Source organism: Mirounga leonina, unplaced genomic scaffold (genome assembly GCF_011800145.1).
Source record: "Mirounga leonina isolate KUSES-001 unplaced genomic scaffold, KU_Mleo_1.0 Mir_496, whole genome shotgun sequence".
Classification (NCBI taxonomy): Eukaryota; Metazoa; Chordata; class Mammalia; order Carnivora; family Phocidae; genus Mirounga; species Mirounga leonina.
Window position 1 is genome coordinate 104,795 of NW_023270783.1, and position 21,262 is coordinate 126,056.

The window sequence follows — 21,262 nt, forward strand, 5'->3', positions numbered from 1 at the left end:
AAGTTACTTGGAAACAATGTAATTCTTTGGAGTCTTGTTTTAAGCTTTGATAGGTGGGACCATAGTGGTATTTGGTCAACGGCTATCTTTTTATTCACAGCTGAAGCAAAATGCTTCTGAATACTCTGCCTGTTACTCCATCAATTATGATGTTTTCCACTCTGGCTGGTGGAAACAGGAATTATTCCTGGCCCTGTGTGAGTGCTGACTGTTGTTTCCTTATTAGTCTTTCTAGTGGTTCTTTCCCTGGTTTGGGTTTTGGGTAGTTGTCCCACATGCATGTACTGATTAGTACTCACCTCAAGACTCAACTTGGGACTGTGTGAGGATCTCTGGAGTTCTCTATTGAGCAGTCTCCTCTCTGGTCCTCTGCCCTGTGAACTTGAGCTGCCTTGGCTCTCCTGGTCTCTTGTCTTGTCTCCAGAACTGCAATCCCTGCCTGTGTTCCTTCTCCCTGTGCCATGGCTTAGAATTCCATTCAGTAAGCTGAAAATTCCATTCAGGGCTTGTGTTTCTCCAGGGTCACTCTCTTTTGTTGCCTGATAGTCACTCAATGTCTTGCAAACCTTTGTTTCATATATTTTGTCCTTGTTTGTTTCTTTTAGGCAAGAGTGTAAATCCAAATCCCTGTTAACTCCATCTTGACCCAAGTGGTAGTGAGAGTATGGGCTCTCTTGGCTTCATTTTGAAAAAGATTTTTACCATGTAGTGGGAACCCCAAACTGTTATCCTTAATAACTGCTAATTCTAGTGGCAAGAGAATTTCTTTTAGTATCTATACAGTACACCTAAGGATGCCTCAAACTGGTCCTGATTGAGCCATGTGTTCACCAGTGGATTGATCCTATGACCTGGAAAATGGTGCATTTTGATTGGTCAGTCTCCTGGGTCATACGCTTCTCCCCAGTCATTTTTGAGATGGAGCACTAGTCCCAGTCCTGCCATTGCTATGTGGAGTAGGCACATAATGGCACCAAAAGGAGGGGATGCTAGGCAGACGGACAACAGAGAATTTCTATATATGTGATAGAGAATGAGGTAATGTCAAAGGAAAGCAAAACCTTGTATTGTGATTGGGTTCAGAAAACTCTCTGAGATACCTTTTAATTTAAGCTTCATTCAGATAACCTCAGCAATGAGATCTGAATAAATTCATTTTTCAACCGATAGACTTTATGCTAGGTTTTATAGAGTTTAGGGAAAAGGACCCAGCAAAAGATGAGGAAGGTGGGAGATTGGGGGGCGGGATGGGGAAGAGAAAGAAAAAGTGTTTTCTACAAATTTAGCAGGTATGGTTTATAATCTTTCATATATCTTATGCTGTGTGTTTTTTGGGTTTTTTTTATGTAGTTACCTTAATTTTGAAGTTGGAATAGTCCTGGGTGATGGGATGTTGGTCTTGTAGCATATCTGAGAGATCTGTCTTCATATGCCTTTTGAGGAAAAGCAAAGTTTAAACAAATGCAGTCTGCATTGGGATCTTTGATCTGAGTCTAAATAGTCTGGCTTAAAAAAATGCTTCAGAACTCACAGATTGGGTTGGTGCACGAGAGCAGGATTATATGTGTATCAAACCTGCATAAATAAAGTTTCCTGTGGTTGTTTCTGGCCCTTTTTTAGTGAAAAGCTCATCTTTCTTAAAAAGGTCACTTATTTCTGATTTAGTAGTTTCTCATAGAATGAGAATGTTCTTTGTAAAATCTGTAGTAAAGAGGAAAAAGCTCTGGACCTGGAATCATAAGGTCAGGATTCTTTGGTTTGCCTCTAAATAAGTGTGACATTAGGCCAATTTCTAGCCTCTCTCATGGGTAAGTCAATTCTCAAGTGGAGATACTGTGCCTACAATGGGAGATCAGTTTGTGAGTAGCTAGAAGAGGGGGTGATTGAGTTAGCCCCAGGCTTGGTAATATTAGCTTTCTAGATTAAAATGTTCATCCTTGAGATAGAAGATTTCCCAAAATGCATAAATGGGGCCAGCCAGGACTGTGGTTCTGTAGCAAACAAAACAAAAACCCTGATCATTGGAATTGAGTAAATCAGTGGTTTTCAGACCTTTTCTTAAAGCCAAGAACTACACTTAGAAATAAAATAATTAAAAACTGATTAAGAGCAAGCCGAATGGAAGATCTAGCCTAGATGCACCCCCTATCTGTGACCATGCTTTTCAGAGGGGTTGGAAAACGACTGTGTAAGCTGATTGTTCCTTCCAGCTCTAAAATTTGTTTGATTTCCAAAGTGTAGGGAATGTAATGACTTAGAGATTATTACTGCCTTAAAATATTTTGAAAAAAATTATTTATAATGAATGGTTTGTGTTACTTTATTTGGCACAAAATAATATATTTCATTCTTTACTTGTAAAATATAATAAAGGTTGAATTATTTTCTTTGGGGTACAAAAATCTCTTAAGCAAAAATACTGATCTCTAGTTAAAATTATTATAAATACTATTCATTCATAACTTCACTTTAGCTCATTTAGGTAATTTTATTTCCTGAGAGGTATTAACATTTTAAAAAATTTTTCATTGATAGGATCCTAATCTAACATTTTAAGTAATCAGTTTTCAAGCAAAATATTTTTCCTTATCTATTTTCTTTAACTTAAGCATATTTTTGAGAAAAAAATTAAATTTATCTTTTGGAACAGGGTCATTATCGTTATTGTGCTGCTCTTTCTATGCTGGGGGAATATGACTGGGCCCTACAAGCAAACATAAAAGCTCAAAAACTCTGTAAAAATGACCCTGAGGGAATCAAGGATCTAATTCAGCAGCATGTAAAGTTACAAAAACAAATAGAAGACCTGCAAGGTATTTCACCTAAGATTCTTTGGTTACAGTCGAATTCCCTTTAAAACTTTTGAAGGTGGGTTTCTTGGATTAATGGAGGACCATAAATCAACTCTCAGGTGATTTGTGCTTATTTTGTTACATTATCTTGGTCAAGTCACTGAAGTTTTCCATTTCTGTCTATGTAGAAGTACATTAGTGTTATATTCCACTAGGTAATTATAAATGATTTGTATTTTTTATTTGAAACAACAAATTATTATTTATTCTTCTGTAGTAAAATATGCCACCTTGAGATTTTGGATAAAGTGAAGACTTTGGAAACAAAATTATTTAAAATTTTTTCCTCCATTATGGTTATTTCTTAAAGAAAAGACCCTTCAGTAGAGTTGTTTGATGTTTTTGCACCAAGTGTGTGGCTCATTCTATAGCATGCTGAACATTTTTGCATACATCTGTATGTGGGTACATATACATATATCAGAAATCAGCTGTGTGGGGTAGGAATTCTAGATTTTCATTCTCTTGTTTTTTCTCCTAAGTATTTTGCTTTCTCCAATGCCTGAAATTCCCTTACTCTATACTTTCAGCATATAGGTCTTTCCTGTTTTTTCTTCTTTGGGTATTTAGTGTCTCAGGAAGCTGAGATGTTATTATCCAACATAACATGATTATAAGATTGTGAGCTCCTTGAAGACAGGTACCGTCTCTGATTCAGATTTATATACTGCTGCATCTAGTCAATGATCACATGCAATGGGATGTCAAATAAGGCTGTGTAACATTTTGCTGAAGCCATCCTAAAACTCAAAACATCTGAAAATATAAAATAATTTAGGTTTATTTTTCATTTCTGTAAATTTGATGTTCTTACTGTCAGCTTAAAGGGTATTTGAAAATCTCTTCAAAGTATGTGTTGCCAATCCACTGATTACCTTGCATGTGTGATTGATTTTTATAGGTCGAACACCAACTAGAAATCCAATTAAAGCCTTCTATGAAAGCAGGTGAGTTAATGCCAATCAGATCAGTAGCTGTTACTTGGGATGGCTTTTCCCTGTAAGTTTAAGAATCACTGTATCTGATGCTTTGTAGCTAATAGCAACCACAGTAAAGTTGGGGAGGGAAGGAAGAGGGGTTTGGGTCTAAGATCAGGTGACCTGTGAATTGTCAGATTTGTTTTCTGGACTGTTTTACTGAGCCATTTGTATGTGTATTTATGGGAGATCAGTAGCCTAAGCCTATGGGAAAAGGTGGGTGAAATGTTAAGTGGATGTCACTGTGCTTGGGTGCAGTTTTTGCAATGAGGGTCCTGGCAGCAGAGAGCAGGGACACAGTCTGTACCTTTAACCCTTAGCCTCTGTCTTGGAAGCATCTGCCGCCAGCCTCCCAGTATCTTTTCAAAGACTAGGACACTTTCTGTCAGAAATAGATGACAGATTCGATACACTCACAAGAAAACAAACAGCAGCCAGGGTTCTACATTTATTGCTTGGCAATTAAAATAGATTTTTTCCCCCACATGCTTTAGATGCCTAAGATATTGAAGCTGTTAAATTCAAATCAGGGAGAATTTATTTTAACTTATTTTAATATTAGAAACCAGAATACATTGAACTGTTTTTAATCTATTTTGAGTTTTTACTATGAAATTTTTTTTTTTTTTTAAAGATTTTATTTATTTATTCATGACAGACAGACAGAGAGAGAGAGAGAGAGGCAGAGGGAGAAGCAGGCTCCCAAGGAGCAGGGAGCCTGATGCGGGACTCGATCCCAGGACCCTGAGATCATGACCTGAGCCGAAGGCAGACGCTTAACCATCTGAGCCACCCAGGCGCCCCGAGTTTTTACTATGAAATTTAAAGCAATATTTGTTTAAAGCCCAATCTCAGAGGTAGATCCTTTTTAAAACAGTATTACCCTGCTTTCAAGGAAAAAAGGTGGTATTTGCTGGAACCTATTTATTTGAAGGATAATTTTTTAAAAATGCATGCTAATCAACAGAAATAAAATTATTTTTCTCTTATTCCCCTTCAGGGCCTATATACCCAGTTTATCAGCACCTGCGTTTAGTACTTCACTTAACTTTGTGGAAACCGAAAAAGATTGCAGAAAAACTAACCACGAAATGGCAAACGGTGGTAATCAGAATCTAAAGGTAGGTTCAGTTAAAAACTAAAATTAAATGATTTCAAGTATGGATAGTCTCATGTTTTTACAGTAGTATTCCGGTGATAATGGAAATTAAATATTTTGGTGATATGAATCCCTTTTTGCCTCTGATATGAAAAGAATGATTCTCTCTTTTTAATAAATATCCCAGCTACCTCCTTCAACTACATGAAGAGAATATTTCAATATCACATAGTTTTTTTTGAAATCACATTGGTGTGTTTTCAAAATTTTTTTTTCTAAATTTCATTTCACTACTTGGATAATTCTTTTTGTATGCTTTTCCTGCTTTACGTATCTGTCAGTCAAACAGCTACTTGGGAATGAGTGACAGCGGGGTCTGGGGACCACGTCATCCCACTCCTTACAGTGCTTCGGATTTTTCTTTTCCTTCCTTTTGCAATCAGCTTGGCTGCCTGGCACCACACGAGGCTGCCCACCCAACTTGTGTGGAGGGAGGCACGCCCTCCCCATCTCTGCCCAAGGCATTTCTGCAGCAGTGGTCCCTAGCCTTGACTCCCTGCTGTGCTCACCAGCACCCAGGCCTCATGGTTTCTGAGGGCACCTCTAGGCCTTTTAGCCTGGCTCTGTGATGGGTATCCTAAATGACCTGAATCTGAGTTTTCCTCTGAACAGTAATATACTAAAAACTCGGCAGTTATCACCAAGTCCACGTTAATATTTCTTTCCAGAATTTGCGAGGGAAAAAAGGAAATGGTATTTTGGAGTATGTGGCTAGTAGGCATTTAAGGGAGCTTTTCCAACTCACTGTGTAGTCCTTTTATTGTTAGTGAAAATCTCAGAGGCTGTATTCAGTTAGGGAGAGGAGCTTAAGGAAAGATGCAATAATATTTATTCAGTACACTTATTGAACAATAGACCTGTCAGGCATCATGCCAAGTGTTGGAAGTAGAATTACCATTAGAGAATTTGTCTTATTAGAATCTCTTATCACTAGTTATCATTTTGTGTGTTTATTCATTTAGGCCTAATTACCAGCTGGTTATTTTAGGCACTTGGTTAAATTCTGTTCTACTCTTTTTTTATTATTTAGTTAATTGAATTCTTTATGGCCTTATTTTTTTGAAAATCTCATGAATTTTGTTTTCATGGGTAGGTGGTAGATGAAGCTTTGAAGGTAGATGATTGTGACTGTCATCCTGAATTTCTACCACCATCAGGTAAGTTTTTTCCTTACATAAGTTTTTCCTGAATTAATATAGCATTCCTAAAACTCCAGCCCCAACATTTGCACGAGCCTTGCATACATGTGCTGTTACTCTCCTTTTACTTTATAATGCTTCTGTGTTAGGAAAACATTGAATACTTACTTGAAATCAGTGCTCAGTCTTTCCATATTAAATAAATTTAATTTTGGAAATTCAAGTAAATGGAATAGAAAGGGAGGATGAAACTCTTTTTGGTCTGCTACCTAATTTCTGTGAGGCCAGTGTTTTTCAACTTTAATTTCATTAAAGCTCCCTGACCCAGGAGACTTTTTAGATGTATTTTTTTCCTGTTTACCCTCCTACTACAGATACTGTTTAACTGTTTATGTCCTGTATGTACATCTGTGCTTTATATATTTAGAAAGTTAGATTTTTTTTTTTTAATCTCCTAATAACTAACTTTCACCCTGTTGGGGGTGATGTTGAGAATGGATGCTTTAGGCTGATACTAGTTTAACTAGTACATGCTTAGTGCATACGTCTGTTTCTGCATCTAGTAGATACACGGACATACAGCGGGACTTCATTTACTTGGCATCATTTGGAAATGAAGGGTCCAGAGAAGCGAACATTCATGTTCCATTTATTTCTCAGTCTCCCTTTACATGACCAGATTTTGTTGAAAATCATTCTAAAGTAGATTATATGCTTCCCGGACTTCTGAAACAGACTTTTGAAAAATACAGATTTTCTTGATGACTCAAGGTCGCTGTTGGATACAAATTTTTTGTTTGAAGCTTTCAGAGGTTATTGGGGTGAGATTGCTGACCTGATTCATGATCTTGTTAGTGATCTCTTTTCCTTTTTCTTGTTTGTTGGCTTGTTTGTTTTCTTTTCTTTTTTTTTAAAGTTTTTTTTTTAATTATTTGACAGAGAGAGACATAGCGAGAGAGGGAACACAAGCAGGGGAGTGGGAGAGGGAGAAGCAGGCTTCCCACGGAGCAGGGAACCTGATGCGGGGCTCAATCCCAGGACCCTGGGATCATGACCTGAGCCGAAGGCAGATGCTTAACGACTGAGCCACCCAGGCGCCCCTGGCTTGTTTGTTTTCTTTTCGGTGTTTCTGCTTCTGGCAGCCATTTCTGTCTTTTGCTTCCCACAGTTCTGTCTTTTCTTAGGCTTCAGTGCCACAAATCCAGCTATTTACCACTGGCCATTCCCATTTGATTAGCACATTGGAAAATTATGAAGAGGGAGACTCAGGTGATTGTCTTACTTGATGTAATAAGTCTAATAGCACATGAAAAATCTCTGAAGATAAAACTTTTCTTTTGGAAAACACCTTTTAATTTATTGATATTTCTTAGGCTGTTATTATCAGATAGCACATTTAAGTAAATACTTTAAATACCATCCACACTTTAGCATCTGTATTCAGTCAAAGAAATTGAGGTCCCAGGGTTAGGGCTGTGTAGTTTTGCCTGAAATCAGACAGCAGGAATCAAATTAGAACTCTTCTGCCTTTCTGGAAGCCTCTTTTGTTTTCTGAGGCCATCCAAACCAGCTTGGCTCTGATCCCCTCCTTAATACAGAGGTTCTGACTTGCCTCTGCTGTCTCTTCACAAAGCTTCCATCAAAAAGACCCTGTCCCTGTTTGCTGTGCTTTTTTCTACATAACTTTGTGCATGGCCCTCCCACTGCAAAGTACGCAGTAGTCCCTGCTCTTGCCAGTGGGACAAAGGCTGGGCTCACAGAGCTGGAGTGTCGGAAGCAAAGGACTCATGAGCACTCACTCCAGCTGGCCTTCGCTGCCCCTTTCTAACATTCTCTTCTTACCCAACTCACCAGATCACACAGGTTTACTTAGTGTTTCTTAAAGTGAATGTCATTCTTGGGTTTGGCCCATCCTATCCAAATCCTACTTGTTTGTCTGTTTGTTTCTTTCTTTTTCTCTTAAGATTTTTATTTATTTATTTGAGAGAGAGCGAGTATGAGTGGGGGAAGGGGCAGAGGGAAAGGGACAAGCAGACTCCTCGCTGAGCATGAAGCCCACTGTGGGGCTCCATCCCAGAACCCTGAAATCATGACCTGAGCCAAAGTCTGATGCTTAACTGACTGAGCCTCCCAGGTGCCCCAAATCCTACTTTTTTCTTAAAACTAAATACAAATGCTGCACCCCCACTAAGGCTTTTCCTGGCCACTCGACCTTAAGTGATTTCCACCTCTGAGTTATAAGAGCAGTTAATATGGAATTTATATGTCAGTAGCAACATGCAGTCTTCTCTTCTTTTTAAAGATGGTTGTTGTGTAATTACTGGTGACTGTCTTTTCTTCCCATCTGATTATAAACAACCTAAGAACGGGAACTAGGCCTATATCTCTCTGTATCTACTTTAGGCCTAAATAATATCATTGTAATTAATGTTCACAATACTTTTATAGCATACATAGACAGACATCATTGTAGCTGTTTTTTCATCTGTTTGTACTTACACTCACATAAAATATTGCTTCCTTTGCTGCTTATTCCAATTTACATATTTTAATTGATTTGCTTTCAGGCTTGTTGATTTTTATGAACAGATTTCAGGAACAAATACTTTGTATTCACAGGTCAGCCTCCAAAATATAAAGGAAAACAAAAATCTCGAAACAATGAATTGGAGAAGTTCAGGTATGTTTTTTATCTGTATGGTTTTCCCCCCCTTATAGCCTCCTCTTAAGAAAAAAGTAAAAGGGGGGAAAAGTCTCAAGGAGTAGTTATGATGAGTACTAAAAGCCCTTTTAAATATCAAAGGCATATCTTTAGGAGAGTATCATTTTTAGCTAAAGGATTATTAATCCTGGGTGTTAATAGATGTCTGGAAAGCATGGAATATGAGATGTATCAGTGTTAATTCTTAAAAATCCCAAAGTACATGCTCATACAAAGAAAAAATATTCAGAGAAATATAAAGCGAGAATTACGTCTTCTCCCCGCTCACCTTATTTCACCTTTCACACAATTGCTTCTTTGGTGGCTTCCTTTAGGAACTCTGTGTTAACAAGTTCTTGGCCACCTGGAAGCAGGCATGAGTATGTGTGTATTTAGGGGCCCTTCTGAGTAGTTCTCATTAAAGGAAAGTGTTCATTAATGAAGCAACCACTTATAAAGTTAGTTCTGTCAAACACCCCCTCACACCAAAATTAACAGTAGGACCTCGTGCCACCTGTCTTTATAATTAACCTCTCCATTGCCTACAGAGATATATACTGATTGCAAAGTGAAATTGTAAATCTTACAATGAATATGGAAGTTCATGAGGTCAGTGAAGGTGATGCTGGAGACCCTGCAAAACCAATTCTGCCACAGTTAGACCAGCTGTCAGCTTTCTTTTATTCACGTAAGGCTGATGCCTGGACAGGTGCTTCAAGGAGAAGGGTTTTAAGATCAGAGCACTAAGAGATATTGGTAAAGCCCCATCTTAAAAATGACTGTTTTTTGATGCTGCTACAAAAAATTAAATTTAAAGCAAGGGCTCAGATACTATGTTGTTCTCTTATTCCGTAGAAAAATCCTGAGTCTTCCCCTCCCCCTGTTAACCCTCAAAAGAAGCCAAAAACATGCAGGGTCATTCTTTGAACGCATAGTTATAATTTTAAACTGTTCTGCTAAAGAAAAATTTATGTTCCGGTGCTTTGTTTTTGTTTTCAAATTGAGGTCTTCTTATTTGATTATGTCTACTTCATGAGGTTATTTAATGATTAAGTGGGATAACTACATGAAACAGAGCCCTGCAACGTGGTAAATGCTCAGTACGCTTGAACTATCATTGTTGTTACTACTATCATTTTCATTGTTGTTGGGACCATTCTGGCCTATAGCTTGCTTTTATCTTTATCTTTTATCTGTCTGTATCTGCATATTTTCACATATCAGATCATGGAGATCGACATCCTTCATTTTCATGGCTACAGGATATTTCATAGTATAGATGTATATTTGAAGAAGAAATTTCTAGAATGGAATTGCTCTGTCAAAGAGGATGTGTAATTTTAACTTTGCTAGATACTCTCACGTTGTCCTGCCAGAAAATGAGCACTGTTCACACTTTTACTGAGCTGTGGGAGAGTGTGGTATAATAAAAAAATATATATTATATATTTATATATTTATATAAATTATTATATATTTCATATATTTATATATAATTATAAAATAATATATATTTATATATTTATATATTATATATATATATTTTTGGTCTTTGTCCTCAGTTCTTGGCATAGAGCACTTAAAACCCTTGGAACTTTCAGAGTGATAAGAGTATCTTTTGTTCTTCATAATGAGCTTCTTTCTGCCTTACCTATACTAATGAGATGACTCAAGGCTGGTCCCCCACCTCAGGATTGAGGTGGTTGGCCACCAGAAAGACCAAACATGTGATTGGAGGGTTGGAACTCTCAGCCCCACCCCCTGATCTCCAAGAAGGGGAAGGGGGCTGGAAATTGAGTTCAGTCACCAATGACTAGTAATGATTATTCATGCTTATGTAATGAAACCTTGATAGAAGAAACCTCTAAACTGCTGGAGCAGGGGAGCTTCTGGGTTGCTAAATACGTGGAGATGCTGGGAAGGTGGTGCGATCTGGGGTAGCATGAAAGCTTTGCAGCATTCCCCTCCTCTATACCTTCCTGTGCATCTCTTCCATTGGGCTCTTAGGAATTATATCCTTTATAGTCTAGTAATGATAAGTAGAGCACTTTCCTGAGTTCGGTGAGTCATTCTAGGGAGTTGTTGAGCCTGAGGGAGGGTCACAGGAACCTCTGAGTTTGTAGTCCATCAGGCAGTAGTGTGGGTAGCCTAAGCACCTCATTGTGGCTGACAGTAGCAGTAAGGGCATTATGTCTGAAGTGGGGTCAGTCTTGTGGGACTGAGCCTTTAACCTGTGGGGTCTGTGTTAACTCCAGAGTTGGTGTCAAAATGGAATTGAGTTGTTGGACACTTGGTGTTGGAGAATTGATGTGGAAAATGACAACTACTTGGTGTCAGAAAATACCACCTAGGGTACCTGAATCTTCCTTACCCTCACTAGCACTGGGAGTCAGACTTTCTGAAACAGTTCTCTTATTATTAGATTTTCATATGAGATAGAGCATCTTTGCAATGTTTATTGGGCACATTTCTTGTTTCAAGGCTATGTTGTTATGACTACATTTATAATAACTTTTGATGATCAGTGCAAATCCCCGCAGTTTCTTTTTTTTTCTTCAAGTTGTTCTTCCATACCATCTTTATAATCAATTCATCTGGTCCCCCTCCATCTCTAACTTTATAGGGATTTTATTGAGATTTCATTGTATTTAGAGATTAATTTGGGGAGAATCAGCTTCTTGGTAATATTTCAATGTAGGAACTTGTGACTCCATTTATTCAATGTTTAAAATGACCTTCACATGGAGATGAAAAGTACGGCATAGGGAATATAGTCAGTAATACTGTAATGTTGATTGGTGACAGGTGGTGACTACACTTACTATGATGAGCTTTGTGTAATGTATAGTATTGTGGAATAACTGTGCTGTATGCCTAAAACTAATGTTTGTATGTCAACTCTACTTCAGTTTTTAAAAAATGGCCTTCAGTAAATATATTCTTTATATAAGCAAGACTATTTTATTTTAAAATAACTCAACACTTTTCTCTATTAGTTCTAGTTCACAAGGGAGTTTACCAGTAGATTTGAAGAACATCTTGGAAAAACAGTTTTCTAAATCTTCCAGAGCTGCACACCAGGTAAAGGAAAAGGCTTATTTCTAATGAAAAAAGCAAAGTCTTTGAACAAAACATTTTTCATATAAGTCTAATCATGTACACCTCTAAGATTTATTTTTTATAATTTAAGTTATGGACATATGATTTTATATATGACTGCTAAGAAACCAGACTATCACTAATTTAGATATTAACTTGAGAATCACTTTAAACAGAAATTGAACTAATGCTTGATACTGCAGAATTGTTTGCTTCCCAAAGATTTAAAGATTTGGGATTCTTTGCTTTCCAGAGTTTTAACTTTTAAGATAAATACTTTAAGGGGCACTTGGCTGGCTCACTTGGTAGAACTTGCGACTCTTGATCTCTGGGTTATGAGTTTGAGACTCACGTTGGGTGTACAGGTTACTTAAAAATTTAAAAAAATAGATAAGTATTGTAAGAAGATTTAAATTAATTTAAAAGGTTCAAGCACGTGCAGTTTTATTACACCTACCTTAAAGCTGTTAAAGAGCAAACTTTCTGTTCTTTGAATGATTTAACAGTAATCAGATAACTTTGTATATAAAATTCTTTCTGTGGTATTTATGAAGTTAATTAAAAAGTATACATTAAGGGGGGAAAAATGAATAGGCAGAGCACAGAGGATTTTTAGGGCAGTGAAAATTCTTTGTATATTATTATAATGGTAGATATATGTTCTTATACATTTATCCAGACCCGTAGAATGTATGGCACCAAGAGTATACCCTATGTTAAACTATAGACATTGGGTGATTAGGATATATCCATATCGTTCATCTTTGGTAAGAAATATACTATTTTGGGTTAAAGAAGATGTACGTACACACACACACACACATATGCAATAGAGTATTACTCAGCCATAAAAAAGAATAAAATATTGCCATTCTTGACAACATGGATGGACCTAGGGAGTATTTCACTAAGTGAAATAAGTTAGAGAAAGACAAATACCATGTGATTTCACTTATATTTGGAATCTGAAAAACAAAACAAATGAACAAACACAAAAACAAAGTCTCATAAATACAGAGAACACACTGGTGGTTGCCAGTGTGGAGGGAGAGGGAGAGGATGAAGGGGGAATGGGTGAAATACATGAAGGGGATTAAGAAGTTCAAACTTTGGGGTGCCTGGGTGGCTCAGTCATTAAGTGTCTGCCTTCAGCTCAGGTCATGACACCAGGGTCCTGGGCTTGAGCCCCATTTCAGGCTCCCTGCTCAGCGGGAAGCCTGCTTCTCCCTCCAGCTCCCTCTGCTTGTGTTCCCTCTCTGGCTGTCTCTCTCTCTATCAAATAAATAAAATCTTAAAAAAAAAAAAAAATTAAAAAAAAAAGTTCAAACTTCCAGTTATGAAATAAGTAACCATGAGGTGAAAAGTGCAGCATAGAGAATATAGTCAATAATATTGTAATAACTCTGGCTGATGACAGATGGTAACTACACTTATTGTGGTGAGCACTGCATGTTTAGCATTGTTGAATCACTATGTTGTATACCTGAAATTAGTATAGCATTGTATGTTAACTATACTTCAATAAAAAATATAGATACGTAAACTATACCATTCTGATGAGTGATATTGATAGTGGAGTATACATGGGAGGAGGCAAAGGGTATATGGAAATTTCTGTACCTCTTTCTCAGTTTTGTTGTAAACCTAAAAAGAAAAAGTCTTCTAAAAAATGCAAGGGATACAGCTAAAGGATTACTTTGAAGGAAGTTTATCAAGCTAAATGTATGTATTAAAAGAACAAAAACTTTTAAAATTAATTAAGTATTTATCCCAGGAGCTAGAAAAAAAGAAAAACAAATAAACCCAAAGAAAGTAGAAGGAAGGAATTAATAGAGATCAAAGTAGAAAATAATGAATTGGAAACAAACATACAAGGAAGAATCCACAGAGCTAACAGTTGATTCTTTGCCAGTATAAATAAAATTTACACACTGGTGTTGCAACTGATTAAGAAAGAAAGAAAAGAAAACATTATAAGACAATTTCAAGAATGAACAAGGATGCATTACTGTAGATCCTTGAATATTACAAATACATAAAAATACTATTATGAATGACATCATACCAAGAAGTTTGAAAATGTGTATAGATGAAATGGACAAATTCCTAGAAAAATCCAACTTACAAAAGCTGATTCAAGAAGAAATAGAAACCTCGATGAAATCCAGAATTTACAGAACCATGGCTGGTCACTATTCTAGTCATTGAACACTTGTAGACTATGTAGTAGTAAATAAAAGATTGTCTTTTTTTGGGTAAACATGATTCATAGGAGTCTGCTTTGACAATCCTTTATGTAAACACAGTTTTATTTCTTCTAAAATAGAATATTGGATTTAAATTTCATTCCTAAAAATGTGTATTAGCATATGGAATAGAATATTTGTTTTAATATGGAGGTCATTTTAAAATTCAGTTAACTATTTTAGGTATATATGACAAATACCTTACAGAGGACTGGAGGAATGAAGCATGTTTCAAGCAGTTTATGAAAACAGATTTCTAATCAGTTGCATAAAAGCATCTTTAGAATTTCTGACATTTGGAGATTTTAAAATTAGGTCTTTTTACATGGATTTTACTGACTCTCAAAACTGTGAAGGACTTGAATAGAAAAGACAACCTGGGAAGATCAGAGGTGATTTAAATAAGTATGATAGTTATTTTTGAGCCTTCCCTTGTTCATTCAACACACTTTTGGTTAGGCCCCTGTCTGTGCTGAAGTCTGAGAGAGATTGGGTATATGGCACTGCAACCCAGCCTACTTTATGGAGCTTTTAGTAACCCCACGGTAGTTTTTTGTATTGTACTGAGAAAAATAATTTTTTTTTAAGATTTATTTTTATTTATTTTAGAGAGCAAGCGTGTGCCCGTGAGTGGGGGGAGGGGCAGAGGGAGAGGGAGAGAGAGTCCCAAGCAGACTCCATGCTGAATGCGGAGTCCGACATGAGGCTCAATCTCATGACCCATGAGATCACGACCTGGGCGGAAACCAAGAGTTGGATGCCCAACTGACTGAGCCACCCAGGCGTCCCTGAGAGAAATAATTTTTAATGAAAACATGAGGTTATATGTCTCTCTTTTCTAGAATGTGAAAGAGATTAAAATGGAATCAGTTCATTCAAGGTTAATAACTATTATTTGTGGGGATAGCACATCATCTATAACTTTTAAAATTCATGTCTTAACATAAATAGGAGCTATCTTTGAGCTTTTTAAATACTATAGTAAATACCAAGTTTATGGGAGAGCTGCCCTTTTCTGTGTGTATTCTGGGGGAAAGTTCTCCTAAACTTTGATTCATTGGATGAAAACCAGTAAACAGCTTTTGTTAATTGTGACCAAACTGCTTTTCCCTCTGTGCTTTGTGCAACGGGGCCTCCTTTTGGATCTTTACTGTTAGGAATAGTGAGGAATATCACACGCATATTTGCATTTTCTGCTTTCCTGAATGGTGTACACATGTATGGCAAGGAGTGAGGAAATCTAGGTTTAATCTGTAGTCTGTCTAGTTTTTATGGAACTTTTGTGGCTGATGGCTATTGCCATGAAACTAAACTTGAATTCAGATTGTAGTGCAAGTTCGCATATATATCCAAAGATAAAGTTTTTTTCTCACTTTATTCAAGGTATATTATAGCACTTTTGTTTTTGTCTTTTATTTCTTATGCTCTTCCCTTTACATTTAACCTGTAATATCTTCCCTGATAATTTTATTGAGTTTTATTCAAGTACATGTTGGGCAGAAGTAGAGCCAAAGATTGAAATATCCTTTCTTGCTGAGAATTAAGGTTTGTTCCAGAGCACGAGGGTAGATGTTAAAATCTGTTAGTGATCAGTAAATTGATTGCTTGTTCTTAACTTAATTCTAGTCAGCCATACAGTTATTTAAATGGTGGCTGGTGTCCTCTGTGCTGTTTGTGCTGTTAAAACTTCTAAATGCTATCTTTTCCATCTGGAAAAGTGAGCAAGGCATAGAACCAACCCTGTAGCATAAAATGAACTACCCTTTCTTGTCATGAGTAGCAGTAGGAATGTTGGAAAGAAGATGGTGAAGCGGGATCTGGAAAAACGCTGTGTAGAGAAGGGAGTATGACACATAAAGGGCAGCTTTGGGTATTTATTTACGTATTTTGTGATCAGTTATAAAATATAACTGCCCTATGATGAACTTTGCATCTTAAGTTTTTGGCTAAACACACGTAGCTCTGGATTACTTAATAGCATTTCTTCTTCTGCAGGATTTTGCTAACATAATGAAGATGCTGAGGAGCCTGATCCAGGATGGTTACACGGCTCTGGTGGAGCAGCGCTGCCGAAGCGCTGCACAGGCCTTCACGGAGCTGCTCAACGGTTTAGATCCTCAAAAAATAAAGGTAAAAGTGCCGTCTTACAGTTTGTGTATCAGTGCAGGTGCATTTCAGGTGCTTGTAGAGGAGAACCAAGGCTTTAACATCATGGTATTAATGTACCTTAGGCCTACCTGAGATTAGCTGAATCTGCCCCAGGCTGTGAGAAGCAGGTGACACTCTGATTCAGTCTTCATGGTTGCACTCAGTATCTGGCTCTCTCCTTGCTCCCTACTTGGTGTTCATTAGAACGCTTGGCTGCTTCTACAAAAGTACTAAATCGAGGTTTTGGACTTGGCTTTAGTCACATCTTTTCATCCAGAAAGAATTAGCTAGGTCCATAGTTTATCCAGGATTGTAAGCAAATGTCTTAATCTGTCACTAGTACCCACTTATATGCAAAAGAACGTGACGACTTGGTTATTCTAACTTGCTATGAACCACCCCTTCAAGGAACTCTGAGACAATGGTTCTGTGTTTTAAATACTTGATTTTAGTATAACTGCATTATCTTTATAAAATATATTTTCTAATTCTGTTTGGCCTTTGTCCCAATCATAATTAGAGAGATTTCATTACATTTTTTTTCCTGTTGTGGCTAACAGGTGGGTATGATGCAAGTTGGGCAAAATTATGTTCAGATTTTTAACTGGAGCATTTCTATTGACAGCAATTGAACCTGGCCATGATTAACTATGTCTTAGTAGTCTATGGACTTGCTATTTCTCTCCTTGGAATAGGACAGCCTGAGGTAAGATTTGTAACAGAGATGATAAACAGTTAAAATATGCCATTAATTTTAGAAGATGGTAAAAAATAGTTTTGACTCTTTGGCTTATTTCTTTCTGATAATTTCTTCTGAAATACCTGTTTAATTTGTGTTGTTTTTATTAAAAAGAAAATGTGATCCAATTATAAAAAAGCTATGCCAGACAACCAGTAGGAATTTTTTTTTTAAGATTTTACTTGTTTATTTGACAGAAAGAAAGATAGGAACACAAGCAGGGGGAGTGGGAGAGGGAGAAGCAGGCTTCCCGCTGAGCAGGGAGCCCAGTGTGGGACTCGATCCCAGGACCCTGAGATCACGACCTGAGCTGAAGGCAGACGCTTAATGACTGAGCCACCCAGGAGCCCGGAATTTTTTTTACTTGTTATAAAAAGTAAATCTGTATCATCACAGATTTAAGAGAACATGTTGAGTGAAAAAGACAAGTTGGAGAACATAACAAACATTGTGATAACCACTTACGTACAATTTGGAAAACATACAGAACAATAGCATATATTCTTTATGACTATCTCTGCCTCTTGTAAAGGTTAAAAAAATCACAGGCTAGCCTAGTTTAAGATAATGCTTGCATTTAGTGATGGAAGGAAGGAAGGGCCTGGGAAGATTAGGAAAGGAGAGTTCAACTTTGTGTTAAGATCTCTTAGTTCTGGGTGGTGGTTTTGGGTATTTTATTATCTTCTAGAGTGCAGACTTCCCGTAACCACATACAGTCAGCATATAGGTGTGAACACACGTGGTTTCCATTACTCATGGTCCTTCAGTGCTCTCTTGGAAGGTGTGCCTATCTGCACTGCACAGCATTATACAGTTGACCCTTGAAAACACCGGTTTGAATTGCATGGGTTCACTTACACATGGATTTAAAAAGAATACAGTACTGTGAATGTATTTTCTCTTCCTTATGATTTTTTTCTTTTCTCTTGCTTTATTATAAGGTTACAGTATATAATATATATACAAAATATGTGTTAATCTGCTCTTTATATTATTGATAAGGATTCTAGTCAAGTAGGCTATTAGTTGTAAAGTTTTGGGGGAATCAAAGGTTATACCTGTATTTTCCATTGCATGGGGCACCCCTAACCCCTGCATTGTTCAGGTGTGAGCTATAATTTGCTTTCTGTGGTTTTCAGTTTTCAATAAAAGTTAAAATTGCTCTAGAATTACCTCAGGTGTAATATATCCTTTCTGCCAACTTGGCCTCCAAGCTTCCTTGGCTAAATGAAGGCTTAACCCTAACTGCTACCTAATAAGGTTAATCATCTTTTAGGTTCCACTCTCAAAGTGGTTTACAGTATCCGAGGTTCATTTTACTTGTTACATGCCTCTTTCCTTGTTCGTGAGGTGACAGATGAACGTGTTCCATTAAGGCCTAATTCTGTTTTCTAATAGATTGTTGGAGACAGGACTTCATGATCTCAATTCTTCTGTTCTTGGCAGAGTGATAATAAATATCATGTTTTGCTTTATCAGAATTGAAGAAATAGTTCACTACGTTTGTGATTTACTTTGAATTAGTGAGACTGATTTAAAAAAAACCAGGTATGATAGAACTTGGACATTTAAAAGAATGTCATCATTCAGAGTAGCCCCCGAAGTAAGCAGTATGTTTGCTCCAGTACAGCTCTTGCTTAAAACATTTTTGGAATGCCTCCTTTGGAACTGGCCTCAAAGCTTCTTATAAACTCCCATTTTGTAGTGACATTTCCTTTTTCACCCACAATGGGGTTACCAGGGTTACCTTGAACTGTTTCTTCTGGGTTTTTTCCAAAACAATTCATTCTAAGCGCAGAAGTTTCTACTATTGAGAATATTCAAAAGAATGTACTCTAAGTTCTGTAAAGCTTTTGCTAAAGCACTATTTTTAAAACAGCATTTATCTTTCTTATGCCACAAAACGTTGTGGGTAACATTATTGGAGTGCCTATATCCCAAGGGAGCAGCACTTGCAAGGATATATGTCATGGTGTGCTTGCATTTAGTCAGTGTTTTTTTTTTTTAAGATTTTATTGATTTATTCATGAGAGACAGAGAGAGAGAGAGAGAGAAGCAGAGGGAGAAGCAGGCTCCCAAGGAGCAGGGAGCCCGATGCGGGACTCGATCCCAGGACTCTGGGATCATGACCTGAGCCGAAGGCAGACGCTTAACCATCTGAGCCACCCAGGCGCCCCTAGTCAGTGTTTTTACTACGAATTCACACCTTTTAGTATTAGCATATACCAGGCCCTCTCTGTGTATTAGTAAGTGCTCATGTGTTGTCTGATGTGTTCCACACCAATTTTTCATTCTCAAGCCAAATCACTTTGGTTGTGTCTCTGTATATCCTATGGTCAAAATTTGTATATTTGCTAAGAAAATAAAATGCAGAAGGTTTAATTTTGCCATAGAAATTTTTGGATATACAGTTTTTTGTAATATTACACAAATATTACACAAAATATCGACCTTCAGATAAAATCTGTTCCAGTGTTTGTTTTGCAGTTTAAGTGATCATTGTTTTTATTGCTACTGAAGGAATTATCTGAAGCTGAAAACCAGTTTAAGAGGATGATTGAACACTACCCCAATGAGGGACTTGATTGCTTGGCCTACTGTGGAATTGGAAAAGTATATTTGAAGAAGAACAGGTTAGTAGAAACTATGTTCTTTTACACTCAGGTTGGATAACTCAGTTGAAGTCTAATGTTGTAGTGGAGGTCCCTTTTCTGGAATTATATTGTTATCTTCTCTGTGGCAAACTATTATCATCATGTTTGCTTGGAGGACCAGCATTTCTATATCATTAATTATTAAAATATGGCCAATCAGGGACGCCTGGGTGGCTCAGTCATTAAGCGTCTGCCTTCAGCTCAGGTCATGATCCCGAGGTCCTGGGATCGAGTCCCGCATTGGGTTCCCTGCTCGTCGGGAAGCCTGCATCTCCCTCTCTCTCACTCCCCCTGCTTGTGTTCCCTCTCTCACTGTCTCTCTCTGTCAAATAAATAAATAAAATCTTTAAAAAAAAAAAAATATGGCCAATCAGTTCAGCTCCTAGTGCTTCCTTATTTTCAATCTCATAAGAAAGTCAGGAACAAAATGATTTGACACAAAGGATTTTGTATTTTTTCTGTTAGTATATGTCACTTATAAATGGTGACCGAATTGATATAAATTAATGCTTTACAAGTCTGATTGTATAATTTCTTGGTTACCAAAATATCTGTTTCCACTCAAAAACCTGTATGAAGTGGTTTTAATATGAGATAGATATCTGTTCAAAGACATCATGAGTTAGGAATAAAAATCTCTTCTCAGAACTTTTTCTATAGTTGGAATCCCTACTCAAAGTTTAGTATGTAGTTGTTCTGCAAGCATTTCATGTCTTATCTTCCCAAATTGCTGTATGACCCTTTGGGGTTAGGATTATGCATTGAGCTTTAAAAAAAACTCCCCTGTTTACTGCTTGCTTGGACAGCACATAGACTAAAATCGGAATAATACAGAGAAGATTAGCATGGCCCCTGTGCAATGACGATACACAAATTTGTGAAGCGTTCCATATATTTGGCATAATAAAACTACCATTAACTGTGAAACAACAACAACAAAAAAAATAAAAAAAAAAACTGAAACAACAATAACAAAAAGAAAACCAAAAATCTCCCTGTTCCTGCATTTTTTTTTTTTTAAGATTTTATTTATTTATTTGAGACAGAGAGAATGAGATAGAGAGAGCATGAGAGGGGGAGGGTCAGAGGGAGAAGCAGACTCCCTGCCGAGCAGGGAGCCGGATGCGGGACTCGATCCCAGGACTCCAGGATCATGACCTGAGCCGAAGGCAGTCGCTTAACCAACTGAGCCACCCAGGCGCCCCCTGTTCCTGCATTTCACACCCAATATATTGGTAGGTGTGTTAGATTACTTTATAAATAAATAATTATTGACTGATTGAATATCATTCATAGCTTTTAATCTTGAATTTTCATCTGTCCTTTTAGGGAAATTTTTCTTAAGATTTTTATTTTTAAATAATCTCTACACCCAACCTGGGGCTCAGACTCACAACCCTGAGATCAAGAGTTGCATGCTTTTCTGACAACCAGCCAGGTGCTCCCAAGGGAAATTTTATCAGACCTTTGGGACTCTTGGGAGCCCAGTCTTGGAATGTGCCTAGAACTTCCTTTATAGATTTTTTAGAGATTAAAGAAAGTTCTTTT

The 21,262-nt window shown here is 37.2% G+C and overlaps 1 protein-coding gene and 1 non-coding gene across 14 annotated transcripts in view; both read left to right on the forward strand.

The window, feature by feature from the left end:
* TTC3 (tetratricopeptide repeat domain 3) overlaps positions 1-21,262 on the forward strand; it is a 120,327-nt gene that overhangs the window by 38,881 nt on the left and 60,184 nt on the right. For 10 of the 13 annotated variants that reach the window (XR_004676457.1, XM_034990123.1, XM_034990127.1 and 7 more), the window contains 9 exons: positions 2,651-2,813; positions 3,754-3,799; positions 4,830-4,950; positions 6,082-6,145; positions 8,747-8,807; positions 11,825-11,909; positions 16,169-16,303; positions 16,947-17,027; positions 19,581-19,693. Coding sequence is in view for 12 of the 13 variants with exons in the window: in XM_034990123.1 (XP_034846014.1) it covers positions 2,651-2,813; positions 3,754-3,799; positions 4,830-4,950; positions 6,082-6,145; positions 8,747-8,807; positions 11,825-11,909; positions 16,169-16,303; positions 16,947-17,027; positions 19,581-19,693 (869 nt within the window). In the remaining variant the exon portion in view is untranslated. The remainder of the gene's footprint in view (positions 1-2,650; positions 2,814-3,753; positions 3,800-4,829; positions 4,951-6,081; positions 6,146-8,746; positions 8,808-11,824; positions 11,910-16,168; positions 16,304-16,946; positions 17,028-19,580; positions 19,694-21,262) is intronic. The other 3 variants (XM_034990135.1, XM_034990133.1, XM_034990134.1) reach the window with 1 other exon arrangement.
* Positions 20,509-20,611, forward strand: LOC118000443. The gene has a single exon (XR_004676461.1). It is a non-coding gene; the product is annotated as a U6 spliceosomal RNA (small nuclear RNA).